Source organism: Trachypithecus francoisi, unplaced genomic scaffold (assembly GCF_009764315.1).
Source record: "Trachypithecus francoisi isolate TF-2019V2 unplaced genomic scaffold, Tfra_2.0 Lachesis_group8, whole genome shotgun sequence".
Classification (NCBI taxonomy): Eukaryota; Metazoa; Chordata; class Mammalia; order Primates; family Cercopithecidae; genus Trachypithecus; species Trachypithecus francoisi.
In genome coordinates this window covers 42,266,568-42,281,824 of record NW_022681473.1, presented here as the reverse complement: position 1 = coordinate 42,281,824, position 15,257 = coordinate 42,266,568, and the positions used below count along the sequence as shown (strand labels likewise).

The following is a 15,257-nucleotide window of genomic DNA, read 5'->3' as shown; positions in this document are numbered from 1 at the left end:
TGTTACACTTAAAAAGTTTAAAGTTCTCAACTGAGAGTAAAGTAATAGATTTTTTAAATTGCATATTAGATGGAGAGTAAACCTTGAACTTTACATACGAAATTTATTTGATTTATCCTTTGTAATTTTACATATGAATGGTGGTGGAAAGTAATAGCATTTATCGTTTAAAATTTCAGAAGCAGTCTGTTTTTATTCCTAACAGTATTTGTAATTACCATGCTAGGATTTATAAAATTTATTCTCTTTGCCTTATGACATTAAAAAACTATATTTCAAAATATGTCAGTTGAAGGCCTTGTATTATAGAGTACGATGCTAGGTTGGGAAAAATAAACATATTTGACCTCACTGAGGAAGTGTTTTAACAAAATGTAAATAAATGTTTTAAGTTATTATTAAATATATTTCTTCATGTATTTTTTAATACCATTGTATGTCTTCATACTGCTTTCTGTATCATTATTCTCAGTTGCTTCTCAGGCTGTTGTCATTTTTTACTGCTCCTTTGAAGCTGTTTAGGAATATAAGTCTTTCTTGGTCACTTCTGGAAATTTATTTTAGCAAATTTAACCCAGTGTCTATTTCCGTGTTTTTAAATTTTTTCTCAAAGTGTCCTCTAACCTCAATTATTTATTGAAGGTTTGCTACACTTTTAAGAGTGAGTACTACATATATTATTTTCATTTGGGAGAAGGACTAAGAGAGAAAAGGAGAGTTATCTACACAGGAGGAAAAAAATAACGTCTTTATTGATCATTTTAAACTCAAAATTTAAGTATTTCTTAGAGAAATGAGAAAATTCATGTTTGAGACAATGTTGAAAGTTTAGAATGTGGGACACACATAGTAACCCAGAAACTTCCCGTGTTAAAGTCTTCTGTGATCACTTGACAATAAAAGCTAAACTATTTAAATCTGACTTGACTTTTCTTTTTAATGGTGTTAAGTTTCAAAGATGTATTTAAATATTTTTTCATCTTATTAAGTGAAGTATTTGCTTCCTTTACCTTCACATGAGATGAGCTATAGTTACTTCAGCTGGGCTACATTTTTCTAAGGTGAACAGTTTGGGTTGAGTCCACACTAAGCTAATAAAATACTTAGACAAAAGATAATCTTTGATAAATGTATCAGTGAGTGATCAGAATATATAAATAGAAATATCAATTTTGAAAAACACAAGATAAAAATCAAATGGGAATTTTTACATATGCTTAAAAAATTAAAAACACTATATTCGTGTCTCTTCAGAAATCTTTTGTATTCTCTTTCATCACAAAAAATAAAATTATTCAGCGTAACTCTTAGATGTTAATGAAAGAAAAAACACATTCTTTATTTCTCCTGGTATTTTTCTTTTGGCTCTTTCTGAGAGACAGAGGATCTGCCATAATGCAAAATTTAAGACAAAAAAAAATGCCTGGAAGAAATGACATGGAGATGTAAGCCTCCTTTTCTTTCCCCCCAAACTGTATTTAGCAGTGTTCCTGAATCAACAAAAATATTGCCTTACCCTTTGCTTTTTATAACGCCAATAATGAACAATGTGACAAGAATATTCATATCTGGGGAGAAATAGGATGCAAGATTTTGAAAGTTCAAGGTGCTAAATTTTTTGAACTCATTACATATATGGATAATTCTTAAATTAACATTTATTGGTTGATGATGTTTTGATCAGGAAAAATTACCAAGAAGATTTGATTTTTTACTAAATTGTATGTGTTCAGACACTCAAAATTCTTTGTTGGGGCTCTAGGAATACTCAGATCTGATCAAATTTTAAGAAATTTTATCATTCAGATTCGTTCACTAAAACTCATCAGTAACGAGCTCTGTATGTTGTTATTTATGTTTATCCAGGCTGTTATGCAGAGCTCTTAAAAATGCTGTTTCTCCTTAAAATTAAGAATGACTATTTCTTCCTTCTTTTAGAAAGCTAAGGAGGAAATGTGGAGCTGATAGCTGCAAAACCAAATTAAACTAAAATAAAAAGTTTGGAGTTCGATGACTCCAAACTTTTCGGTCTGTTTTCTCTTTATTACATATATTGCCACTAGAAGCAAATAACTGATGCAGTTTCTGCCAGATAATAGCAATAATAAATGTGAAATGTGAATAATTTTTTAAATTATATCTAAAATCATCTACATCATTTAGCTATTGTGGATGTACAGGTAGTTTCTATTTGGGAGTAGGGCTAGGTAACTCATCATTATAAAAATTGTATCCAAGCAAGGATCAGAACACCTGTGCCACTGCCATTGTAAACATTGGATGGTAATATACATGAAACTGATGAACATGAGAACAAAACAAAATAAAAAGTGTAATACGTTTTATCTATGTCCTTGGGAAGTGGTAACCTGTGGCAATCAGTACACTCAACAAGCAGTCCCCGCGCATTAGAGGTGAATCAGACACTTGAACATCTGTCCACTTCATGGAAGACGTTTCATCTCAGAATACACGTACTAATAAACAACAGTTGGAGACAATTGTCTCTGACATTCAACATAATTCTGAGCTGAGGCTGAGAGAAGGAAGGGTGGAATTGTATTTCCTTTGGTAAACCAAAAACAGCCGTGAGTGCAGCCTCTTCTAAAAATCTGATACTTAAAGAGAATTGTAAGACATCAAAATGTTCAATTTGGAATGAAGAGTGGCCGAAGTTACTGGAAAGCTCGTGCCTCCGTCTGCAAAATCACTGGCCAGGAAAGCAAAAACTTTTCCAACACCCAATTTTAATATTGTGCTAAAGCTATTGACTCTGTTAAACCTCTAGAGTTAAATATGATCCCCTCTCCACCCCCCACCTTTTCTCTTAGGTTAGTGTTTGGGGGACAAGGAGGGGGCTGGAGCTTGGCCCCGACCTCGGAATTGCTGCCAAGGGCTTGTAATACAATCTCTCCCCGTTTGAAGGGTAAATCAGTGTCAATTGCATTTGCTGTCCACCAGAAAAAGTAAGCATTTTACTTCCGCTCTGTCTATGAGGACTGATGAAATGTAGGAAATCTGTTTCTGGCAGGGAGAAAAAATCGTTTTCCCAAACAGCACTAAAAGGAGCCATCAGAGAAGTATGAAGAAGGGTAGTGCGGCTGTAGCTGCTGCCGCTGCCGCCAAGCTGGTGGGGTGCGGGGATCGGCTGCTGCAGGACCTGCGCCTGGCGGGGGCCGGCCCCAAGAAGCTGCACGAGCCCAGCCCGGAGCCCAAGAGCCTCTGAGAGCCGCCAGCAGCCCAGCTCGGGACGCGGGGGTGAGCATGACTGGCCGGCCCAGTTCTGCGCCAATGCCGCCGCAGCGTGCGCGCTCTGCAACCGGGGCTCACGGGAGACCCTGCCTGTCTACTGCACCCGGGGCGGCGGGGGAGGGGAGCGGTCATTAAAAAATAACCTCAGTAACGAGGCGGGGAAGAGTGAAGAGCGGCAGACAGTTGTACAGGCTTTTTCTCTAAGAGTGGGTATTCGCTGCAGGGGGTGACTTTCTGATTCCCTGGAAACAACCATGTGTTCCTTATCCCTATTGTGGAACACCCCAGATGACCGCAGCACGTAAGCCCGCTGGGGTGGCTCTGCAAACCAGGAACAGAGTGAGGATTTTTAATGAACACATCGATTATAAATGTACACATATGCATTCGTTCACAAGAATATCTGTAATGGATGCTCAGCATTGCCTGTTATGGGGGCGGGGGGCGGTGGGTGGGATGGAGCCAGAATGGTCTTAAAGGGCTGACCCTGAATGTTTTACTTCAGTCGTTGAGGCCAGGGTGGGAGGAAAGAGCGCCACATGTGGAATCTGGGGTGATACTCACTGTTTGTCTCTGATAAGTTTGATGAAGTTAAAGTTTTATGTGAATAAACAAACGCTAGCCGATCTATATCAACACACTTTGGGAAGATTTTGCATGGTATTGTTCTTTTTGTTCGGTCCAAAGTTGAGACTGGAATCTGAAATTGTTTGGGGAACAAAGGAGGCAATTTTGGTTTGGAGACATTATTTACACTGGCAAAATTAAATTCTGTCAACTCAGTATGGTAAATTACCATTAACTTAGCCCAGACATCCGAAGAAGTTTCCATTGTCTTGAATGAAGAGGGAGCAAAAGCGAGAGTTAACATACTCTATTTCTACATTCCAAAAACAATTGAGGTTGGGGGAGGGTTATTATCTTCCCAGTTAACCTTTTTGAAACCACAGTCTTTACCCTCTCCATCTTCTTCATCTTCATCCTCTCACCTCCGCGATCTTCTTACAGTGAAGTGTTTGCAAAACGTTATTCTTATAAAATTATCTCCTCCAACCCTCTCCAACAAAGTTAGGTCAATTGTGTATGGGAGTTCTTATGCCAAGGAAGTAAGATCTGCTTGTGCACAGGAACATCCATTAGACATTCTAGTATTAAAATAAAGGCTCGGATAGGTTGGATGTGCCAGCCTGGCAGAGGAAGAACACCTTTCCTCCCCACCTATCCCCTGAGATTCATAGAGGCAAGGCAGATAACAAGCCCTGTGCTCATTGCTTCTTTACCCCAAACTCTTAGCAGTGTGGACACTGATTAACTGCAGCTGGGGTCTGATTCGCCGAGCTTGTCTTTGATATTGATCAATGAACTCCTTCTCAAGGAATGCTTTCCTCTAACTGCGGTGAAGGTGGTGGCTCTGGTGGTCCTCTCCAACATGGGTGTCTGGGTTTTGACTGCCTAAGAGAAGGTAAGGGACAGATGGATGAGGCATGGGACAGAGTGCCTTTGCAGTGCACATTGGAGACTTTGCACGGGGCTGCCTGCATGGTCCCTTACATGGAAAAGGTAGCTTGGATTTCAGCCTGAATGCTACTGAAGTTTGGGTTTATTTCATTACTTTATTGTTAAACACTATACTGTGGAGTTATGGACTGTGGTTTACTGGGAAATAAGTTCACATGGCAAAAAATTATTTCACCTGGTGCAAAAGGTCATGTGATTGCCCTGGAATTTTTTTAGCATCTTGGTTAGAAACTTCAGTTAAACCTCAAACTTTCAAGTATGGTGAAATATCTGGTCTTATATTAACCTTAAGTATGTTGTGTGTTACTTAAAAATCTTACTTCAAGACTGGAAGTCTGCACTGAAGACTCAGGGAAACTTTGGAAAGCTAAGTTACCTTGGTTGAAATGGCATGATGAGACTATAACTGTTTACAGAGAGACTCCTGTTTAAAACTTCAGGGTATGTTGTGAGGTTAGTTTGGTACCTTTGTGATTTTGATATTAAGGTCCAAACAGGATCCAACTGGTTCTTTAAACCTGAGCAACTAGGAAGGTTTCCACTCAATGTTTTTTGACTAGTAAAATGAATTGGAGTAAAAGTAGAAAATAATATATTGTCAAAATTAAGTAAGAGGCTTATGTAATTTTCTGTATTAAATGTTTTCAGGGTCAATACAATTAAAACTTTGCTAATTTTACTCCCTTATGAGACCATGTCATATACATATATACATTTCCACAGAATGTAGAACCCTGCTGGTTCTTAACTACATTATAGCTAACTAAAACAGAAATATTTATATTTAAACAACAGAAAAGAATTTTCTCATGAATTGAGGTTTACCTAATCAACTCAGATAAAATTTTGATGTAAATCCTTAAATATTCTAGTTGTTAATATTGTTAATAACTGTCAGATGGTTTTCTATTCTAATTATGTTCCAAGCTAATCTGGTAGGGGTTAAAAAAAACTATGCTGAATTGTTTGGAAGGATGGTTTAGTATGATTTTTTTAAAACTTTAAAATATCCCTAACAACATGAAAACATAGAAAATCAATTCTCACTCAGTTTTTTTAAATCATGATTTGAGAAGAAATTGTTATTTGTAACTATACCATCATTTCACCCAAGACAAATCAAGATGGGACTGTGGGATAAGAAAGAACTCTCTAAAAGAGAGTCAGCACTATACAAAATTAAGAATCACAAGAGATGAGTAGGATACTTTTGATAATTATGACTAAACAGTCTTGTTACTGTGGACAAAATATCCTCTTAGGCTACCAACCCCTTATTAATAATGGGGAGTTTGAATATATTGTTATTCTAAGGTTCCTTTGAATTAAAGATATTTATTATGGAATTAGATAAACTACCATTAAGTGTCATTTTGCTTTATGTTTGGTGCTTTTCAATTTATGGATAAATTGCTCTACTGAACCCGAGGTGGAGGTACCATTACAAGGTCTGAAATTGCCTTTCTGTTGAAATTATGGACTTTATTTTCTGATTAGACCTTTATAGTAAGATTTTGCATCCATGACATTGGTTGAAATTGTATATTTTCTGAGATACTATTAATTAATCAAAATGAATCACAAGAGTAAAGAACTCACAACGATGAAAGAGACATCTAGAACTTTCCTGGGTAGTTTGTTCTTTGAGTTCAGCCAGAAAAATGGCATTTTCTCTTTCCAGATTTTGGAAGGGTATTCAGTTTGGAGCACTGTTTATTTTTAATTTTAAAAGGTAACATGACTGACTGAAAAACGATTTCCTCAGTGTTTGACACCTGTAACACATGAAACTGAACAGATGTAAGGACAAGTGCTGCAGATGAGAGCAAAGGTTACCTTTAGGGAGGAGACCTTTGACTGTGGGTTGATTAGGATTCATTGTTTTCAATGTTCACAGTTGAGTCTCTGTGTGTAGATGGGGTGGCGGTAGTGATGTCCTCTCACACTTACTTTGAGAGGTATATAGCATTTCCCTATTAACTGATTAATCGTCATCTTAGGGGTAGCATTCTTCTCAATATGAAGAAAACTTGGAATAATCCATTATCTGTTGTATCATTAATACATTTATTTGTTCTCCCCCTTGTCCTTTGTCTTTTCTTAATGATTTAGAGTTCTATAAAATATTCCTATTTTGTCACAGAATTGCTTTTCTTTTTGGGATAAGTCAATAGAAGTTTTATTTTGGCACATTTCTGATGGTGATCATTTCTATTTTGCTAATAAAAACATACTGAATATTAAATATATGCCAAGCATTGGCACAAATATTTAATCCTCACAATTATCTTTAAGGTTTTGGCCTCCCTTGTATAGAGTAGAAAATACAGGTACAAAGAGGAAAATTCATATGACTAGAATAGAATAGCTACTAAATGGTTAGGTAGTGGAGCTATTATTTGATCCTGGACTTCTCATTCCAGTTCCAATATTCTATCCATTATTCAGGCTTCTAAGTGAAATCTCATAGCAGAAAGAAGTGTATATCATTTCATTTTTTTGTCTTTTCAGTTGCTTTTCTATGTCATATCGCAATGCATTTTCTCTAACATGTCGGCACAGTCTAGAGATAAGCCAGAAATCATCTTGGTCATAGTCAAAGCACACCTCTAGGTGGCATGGAAGAATACTTTTTCTTCAGAGTCAAAACTGATGTCTTCAGCTGGGATTCTGGGACAACAAACTAGACAGAGTCTTTAAACATGTGATATTTTACTTACAAAGTCATTATTTTTTTCTTTTTCTCCTGGGCTATTTCAAGTCTCATCATATTCATAATTGTTATTCCAGAATCACTTCTACTATGGAAAGAAAGAAAAAATATATACACACACAGTCTTTGAAGGATTTAGTATTAAGTTTCTGCATGTTTTTCTCTTTAAGTTTTATTTTTCTGAATTCCTAGACCTAAGGGTTGGTTATCCATTTTAGGAAGACTGAGAAAGCTTGGAGGAGCCATAGAAGTATTTGAGTCCTTACTCTTCTTTTTAAAGTATTGACTTTGTTTAATAGTTACCAAAGTTATGTATCAAGCTTTTAAAATACTTGGACTATATATACTTTATTGGAAACATCATTCAGTGTTTAGGCACATTACACAAAAAGGTTTTTCTTTCTCCCTAACCTCACTGTTTTCTTCAAGTCTGGTGAATCATCAGTCACTTTATTTCCCACCTTTAAAAGTTACCCCTTGGCATCTCTTGTGGTTTTGAACACTTTTGAATGAATTAAAAAGAACTGAAATGATCTTTCTGTGTAGCTTGTTCTTTACGATATAATTCATCTGATCCATATTGACTAAAGATTTCTTTAAAAAGTTATAAGACGGGTAAAATTCCATAGTGATCTTTTTATGGGAATAATATAAATTAATTTGACCTTTCTTCACCACAATATAATCATAGTAGTTGGAAACTACTTCACCAAGGGGTAAATTCTCCATACTCCAAATTTTGATCATGCTAGCTGAATCCATTTTCATGTTTCGTATTCATGGATTAGCCAAATCTAAATCCAAGACCTCCATGTATTGCCTTTCAGCCAAACCGTTGAGTCATGTTAAGTTTGGCAGTGATTTGAAATGTGAAAAAAGGATCAGGAGAAATTGGATTGAGAATCTGAATTTTTTTAAAGCATCAGGAGAAATTGGATTGAGAATCTGAATTCTTTAAAGAAGGGACTTAAACAGAAGAGTCCTTATCTATGACAGTGACTTTAGGTTTCTACATATTTGACATAAGCCTAATTGTGTAACTTCTATTGCATGTTAATTACTCACTAAGCCTTCTTTCTCTCACCTCTGTCTTGTGGGAAAATGTAACTGTATTTTTGCTTTTTTTTCACCACTAAACTTTTGACTGTATACAAAGTAGCAAAATAAAAATTGCCTAATTATTATTATTGTTTTTACTTAATGTTCATCTATAATTATTAGAAGGTAGTTTGAGTTAGTTTTCTGGCAAAACACAGGACAGAGTACATGAGAAATAAATGTGCCACTGTCAAGGAAAATAAAAACTTCACTGTTTAGAGGTTTTGAGGGAAAGGATTGTGTCCTTCTGGCTCATTGAAATTGTTACATGCCATTAGGCTTACTGTAAACTATCCCTTGATAAATTCTTTGCTGGACAATGAGCTTAAGAATCTGAGGTGTCTTCTTGCTTTTGTAGAGCAAAATAGGACTCTGATGCTTAAATGGAAGTTGCAGAGCACATAATAGAGTGTGGGTAAAGTTACTGAACGGCCACATCTCACTTTCAGGAAAGTAGTGGGAGAGATTGTGTCTTGAGAAGAAAGGCATTTTAGAGGTAACCCTTTTAAGATTTCAATTAGTTATTTCAATGTATGAATCTTGTGCTCATATGTATTACTTAAATGTTTGTGAAGCTAGCTGGCATATAGGAATCTTAACCAGCTACAGGGAGATGTTTTGTTTTTTCTGGGACTAGACGTGTATTTTTTTTAACTGGGGCAGAAAATGCTTTAGGTTTTTGGTGTTTAATCACAGAATTTGGAGAAAACTTTAGGACTTTATATGGATAATGTCATTATTAACTATGAGATAATAAAAAGTGGTGATGTTCTGATTCCCGTAATGACAATCTAACAACATATGGCAAGGTATATTAAAAGCAGTTCACATTTACAATGGTTGAATTTATATATATATATATATATGAACATATATATGATGTTTTCAGAGAAAATTTATGGTATGTTTTTCAAAAAATTACTCGAGAGTAATTTAATTATAAATGAAATTGTGCTTTTAAATAGTGTACTTATGATACCTTTTATGTACTTACTCATATTCCCAACAGTCTTTTCTATCGCTACAGCAGAATATTTGGGAGATGCTCCCACTTTGCATTTTTCTAAACACCAGTGTCTTATTTTTTCTTCAAAAGCAATATTTAAAAGAAATTAACTTATGTTAAGTGAATTAGAGTTTGAGGTTACCTGGAAAAGAATACTATGTAGAGTTTCAAATAATAAAACCAAAAGGAGAATATATAACTTATTGGTAACTTTAAAATGCCATAAATACTGGAATATCGCTGAAAACTCCATGATATCATATAAACATTTTCTTGCCTATTGTAAATATTTTCATTTTCATTGTCATACAGTCATAATGCATCTGATTATTTCATAAGCATATTTATATACAGAGTAGAATCCTACATGTTGTTAAACATTATGACTATTATATTAACTGCTTCATTAGTTCTTCTGTAGTCTTACATCCTATAAATAATGCATACAAAAGTGCTATAGTCTGTCTGGGCATGGTGGCTCACACCTGTAATCCCAGCATTTTGGGAGGCCGAGGCAGGTGGATTACTTGAGGTCAGGAGTTCAAAACCAGCCTGGCCAACATGATGAAGCCCCATCTCTACTAAAAAATACAAAACAAACAAACAAATAAACCAAAATGCTATATTCAAGGCCAACTATATATTCAAATACCTTTTCTATAACCCAAGTAGGGGATTGCACTACTTCGCAATATAGTCAGGTTAATGAAAGCATCCTTGTTTTCATAGGTGTAAAATATTTAAGTACTTCTACTCTAAAGATAATTTCAAACAAAACCCTGCATGTAAAACAAATACAGTGGAAAGATAAAAAGCAAGAAAGAGAAAGAGATTATTGTAGCGATAGCAGAGGACAAACAAACACCTCTGGCAGCATTTGTTAGAACTATGGTGCAGTTCTTGGGTTATCATCAATATGGGTTCTTAACTATATCGTTTTGTAAAAATGTGTCATTACAGAAAGAGTAGTGGTCTTGGGAATATGAAGACTCAGGTTCAAGGCTAGTTCTGTCATCACCTAGCTATATGATCTTGGTGAAGTCACTTATCCTCTCTCTTTCTCTCTCTTTTTTTTTTTTTTGGTTCCTTTGACTGCAAGAGAGAAGTGTGGTAGAGAGTCTTTGGGTGTACCTCTTCCCCCGCTTCTTACCCAGTTCTCTAAATTGTGAGTCCATGATTGCTTGCCCATCTCCAAAAAAGAAGTGATTTGCTTAACATTTTAGGCTATAATTTTAAGGGTAATGATCATGTATTTACAGTGAGTTGTACAAATGCTGTCATTGCTAGTGTTCAGTTCATAAAATTCGGTGAAAATCTGTGGTTTTAAATAGTAGCCAAACAATAGGAGCTAACAAATTGGACACTAACAGTTTAACTTTTTCTTGTGTTTCAGTAAGTGGAATTTCTTGCTTAGAAGCTGTCTCTTTCCAAGTATATTGTTTCATACAAACTTGGAGCTCCTTGTTTGATTTTCTATTTGACTTTTGATTACTGCTGTTTTCCTGCTAAGTGGTTGGCCAAAAGTGAGAGGGCCAGTACAGATAAAGCAAATAGTGTTTCATGGGGTTTAATAATTAACAAACTGATCTGTCATCAAAAAAACCCATGGATCCAGTTCATTATAATGTCCTGATGACAACATTTTAGTGAGAGAAGTCTGTATAAAAAGCAATTGCTCTTTTGTTTCCAAAACAGGTATTACAAGTGGATAAATAATGTGCACTGCTCTGAGCCCAAAGGTACGCAGTGGACCTGGCCTCTCTGATATGCATCAGTATAGCCAATGGCTAGCCAGCAGACATGAAGCTAATTTGCTACCAATGAAAGAAGATCTGGCCTTGTGGTTAACCAATCTATTAGGTAAGGTTATAAGATCTCATTTTGTGAGCAAAGATAACAGTTTTTGTTTTATTTTTCCTCCTGTAGTGTCCTTCACCTAAGCATGTGATAGCACCTTGGAAAGAAAGACTTTTACTATTTGGCATTTGCATTGGGGAAACCTGAGGCAGGTGGAAAATTTTAATGAATTTCCCAACGTCTGTCACATTAACTGTGCTTAGTAATTCCAATATGATGCACTCAAATGTGGAAATATGCGGTCAGATTGCTTATTTTATCTATATGCTGGTCTGATTTATTTTTGGCTTTTCTTTCATGCAGCTGACCAATTTGACCTATTCTTTTGACATTGTACACAGGCCACAGTGTCTGTAAAATCTGGCTTCTAAATCTGGATTTCTTTGCCCTACTTTTACAGCACACCTTCTAAAATTGCGGAATACTCAAACTCAGGAACAAAATCATGTATCCTTTTTCCAAATGAGCTGACTGGAATCATCTAACCCTGAACTAAAATTTTTCTTTTCCATTTGCTTTTGTTTTTAAGGTCTAGTCTAACAGTACTTTTGCTGACCTCATGCTACCTCCTGGTAAAGATACCTCTCCTTTTGTTGCTGTTGTGCTTTCATATTCACAGGATAAAATTTCAACTATGTGAAAAATAGAATCACATGTTTAAAGGATCATCATATATAGCAACACTATTTCCACTAAGTTTTTTACAGAGAATAAATTTAATTTAAATGTGAGAAAAAAGATCCCTGTAGACTTTATAAGATATAAGATTTGAGCGTTGAGTAAACATAGAACTTGCATGCAGCTTTATCATTTGCAGGGGAGATTTCATCAACACTATTTTATTATTTAGAGAATCTGTCAAGGTAAGGGTTGTTATCCTCATTTTCTAGCTAATGAAACTAAAGAGCTTAGGAAGGTGCACCCCATCCATCTGAAATTTTAGCAGTTTTTGGCAGGGGTTTAGCACATTTTATCAGAGTTTTCCTTTCTCTCCATGGGTCTGGATTTTTGCATGGCTTTTGTATTTATTTATTTTTTAGTCTTTATCCTACGATTTCTTTATCCTATGTTTCTTTTTTCTTCATGGTGTGCACACAATTTTGGCAACTCCGTAGTCTAACCAAGGCTATTGAATTTGCATACTGAAGGTATGCAAATTATACCCTTTACCAACAAATAGTGAGGTCAGAAAAGGAAGACACTCCCCAGAAAGACCCTTTACGCTGCTATGGAAGTCTCTCCTCCAGAAGGAAGGGGCTACACCTTTCAGCAATTTATTCATGCAGAGGACCTTTTATCTCCATCAAGGAGTGGGAGTTATTTAAGCCTAAACAGATGGATTTTTCTCTCTCTGCTGTCTTTTTTGGGTTCACTAATGATTGCTATATTAGTCATTAATTATTAAATTTGAGCTATCTGTTTTCCGATGTAGGCAATCACAAGTATGGTAGTATAGAATAAAAGTTAAGAGCACTGGCTCTGGAAATAGACTGCCTGTGTTTGAACCCCAGCTCTGCCACTTGGTAGCAGCGTGATCTTGGACAAGTTACTTACCTCTCTTGTGCCTCATTTTCCTCATCTGTACAGTGGTAATAACAGTAGTAACTACTTTGTAGGGCTGCTGTGGGAGTGAATGATTAAAATATGTATAGTACTTTGAACAGTATCTGGTCCTAGTAAACACTATATTGTTTTTGTTATTATTCTACTTATATAGTTCAGTGAAAATTTGATTTTGTGCATAATTTTTTTCATTTTTTTCCAACAAACATTTGAGTGTGCAGCAGCATAAGCATTAGTAAAAACATCGACTCTGGAATAAGAATACTTCAATTCAAATCTTGGTTTTATCACTTACTGTGTGATACTGGGCACGTGTCTTACTGCACTGTGTCTTGGTTATATAATCTGTAAAATAAACACCATAATAAAACCGACCTTACAGGATTGTTGGGGGTTTGAATGAGATAATTGCCTTTAGGAAAAGGTATGGCACATAATCAAGCAGTAAATAATAACTATTATGATTATTGTGTTCCAGGCAGTCATCTAGGTACTGGAAGATAGTGATTAAGAATAGATGTGGTACCTATTCTTGCAAAGCTTAGAGCAGATTAGCAAAAAAATACAGTAAATAAGTAATTGAATGTATAATCTATTACTTGTTGTAAACACTAAAAGATACAAGTTGCAATTGAAATGTAAATTGAGGTAGGAGTAGGGGAAAGGATCAGAGGGCTTGGGAAATCTTCTTTATGGGAACGTATATTTAAACTGAGAACTAAGATTAATAGCTAGCCAGACCAAACATGGGGTAAGAGCCTTTGCAAGGAGGGAAGGGCATGTGTTGAGGTAGGAAGGAGCTTGATACATTGCAAGAAATGAAGCAAGTCTACTTTCAACAGAAAAGAAATAGAGAGTTTCATGAGACATGTTCGGGCTGGATCATATATTGCTTTGAAGATCATATTAAGGAGCTTATAATTTACAGTATGATCTATGAGAAACCATTGAGATGTTCTAAACAGAGGAAGAGTGTGATTAATTAGAGTATGGCCTGCTTATAAAGGTATGCTATAATGTCCTATGACTTGTCATCAAAGGCATTTTATTTAGTGAGTGTGGTAATTTATAAGGCAGCTTGATCAGTGTGAGCAGCCCAAGACAGCCTCAAAGAATAAAGAGTCAGTGTTTGTAATGGAAAGATACTTGGATTAAAAGTCAGGAGACCTGGCTCCTAACTGGGCATCAGGAGACCTGGCCTCTGGTTCTGGCTCTGCTACTTGGTAGGAAACTTGCCCAAAGTCACTCAGCCATCTTTTCTGGGCTCAGTGTCCTCAACCATAAAATGAAGGGGTTGAAGTAGGTGATCTCTAATGTCCTTTCCAGATCCCAAAGTCTGAGTTTTAGGAAATTCATCTCTTGAGACCCAGTTTGGGGTAGTTGAGAGAGTCATCAATATATATAAACAGGAAGGAGATTTACAGAAATGAATGACTTTTTTTTTTTTCAAGTTAAGACATTTTAATGTTAGTAGTTATAACACAAATGCAATTGATGACTTGTGAAATTTTCTCGGAAAAGGAATCCTAAAACAATCTCAAGATACTGTAAAGTTTAACCTTTGAATTGACTTCAGTTCATACAAACTAGACAGATAATAGACTTCAAGTCAATATTCTCATCGCAATTTGATAAGTGGACTAATAACTTGAGATTATTAAAAAGTGGTAAAACATGTGGAGGTAGAAAAATGCATTGTGTGCTAGCATGGTGATAATAAGGAGGGAAAGAATAAATTTATGGTTATGTTAGAAGATATTTTTCTTACACTTAGGTACATTTAGTACTCACATACTTTGGAAATAGAGCAATTAAAGTATATTTTAAAATAATTTATTATTGGCTGTTTTGTCACTTCAGAAATATTTGCAGATTTTTATTATGCCACTCTTTCAAGTCTTGCTTTTTATCGACTTGAAAGAGATACAAAGTAAAAAACGTAAAAAGAAAATGTCTTGAAAGTAGCTTCAGAATTGATATATCTTCTCTGAATTCCTAAGTGAGGTGGAAATTTACATGTTAAATTAAAGCTTTTAATTAGATGTTGCTGTTGTGCCAGTAGAGTTTAGTTGTGGAAAGATTTTTCTTCTTATTTCTAGTAAGCTTGTCTAAAATGTAATTTTTTTCCTTTTATGTTTTTCAAAAGGAGTATTAATGATGTTCTAAATTCAGATATTTCTGATCCTACATATAAACTGTCTATTAAAAATATGGTTCCTTAAAGAATACTCCATTTATATTCTGATATTT

General features: G+C 35.5%; 1 protein-coding gene across 4 annotated transcripts in view; it reads left to right on the top strand.

Annotated features, from left to right (window-relative positions):
- Nucleotides 1–15,257, top strand: part of GAS2 (growth arrest specific 2) — a 187,530-nt gene that overhangs the window by 36,585 nt on the left and 135,688 nt on the right. For 3 of the 4 annotated variants that reach the window (XM_033204651.1, XM_033204648.1, XM_033204650.1), the window contains one exon: nucleotides 11,283–11,447. In XM_033204651.1, the coding sequence (XP_033060542.1) occupies nucleotides 11,303–11,447 (145 nt within the window). In that variant the 5' untranslated portion in view covers nucleotides 11,283–11,302. Of the gene's footprint in view, nucleotides 1–2,973; nucleotides 3,259–11,282; nucleotides 11,448–15,257 lie in introns of those variants that run through there. The other variant, XM_033204649.1, reaches the window with a different exon arrangement.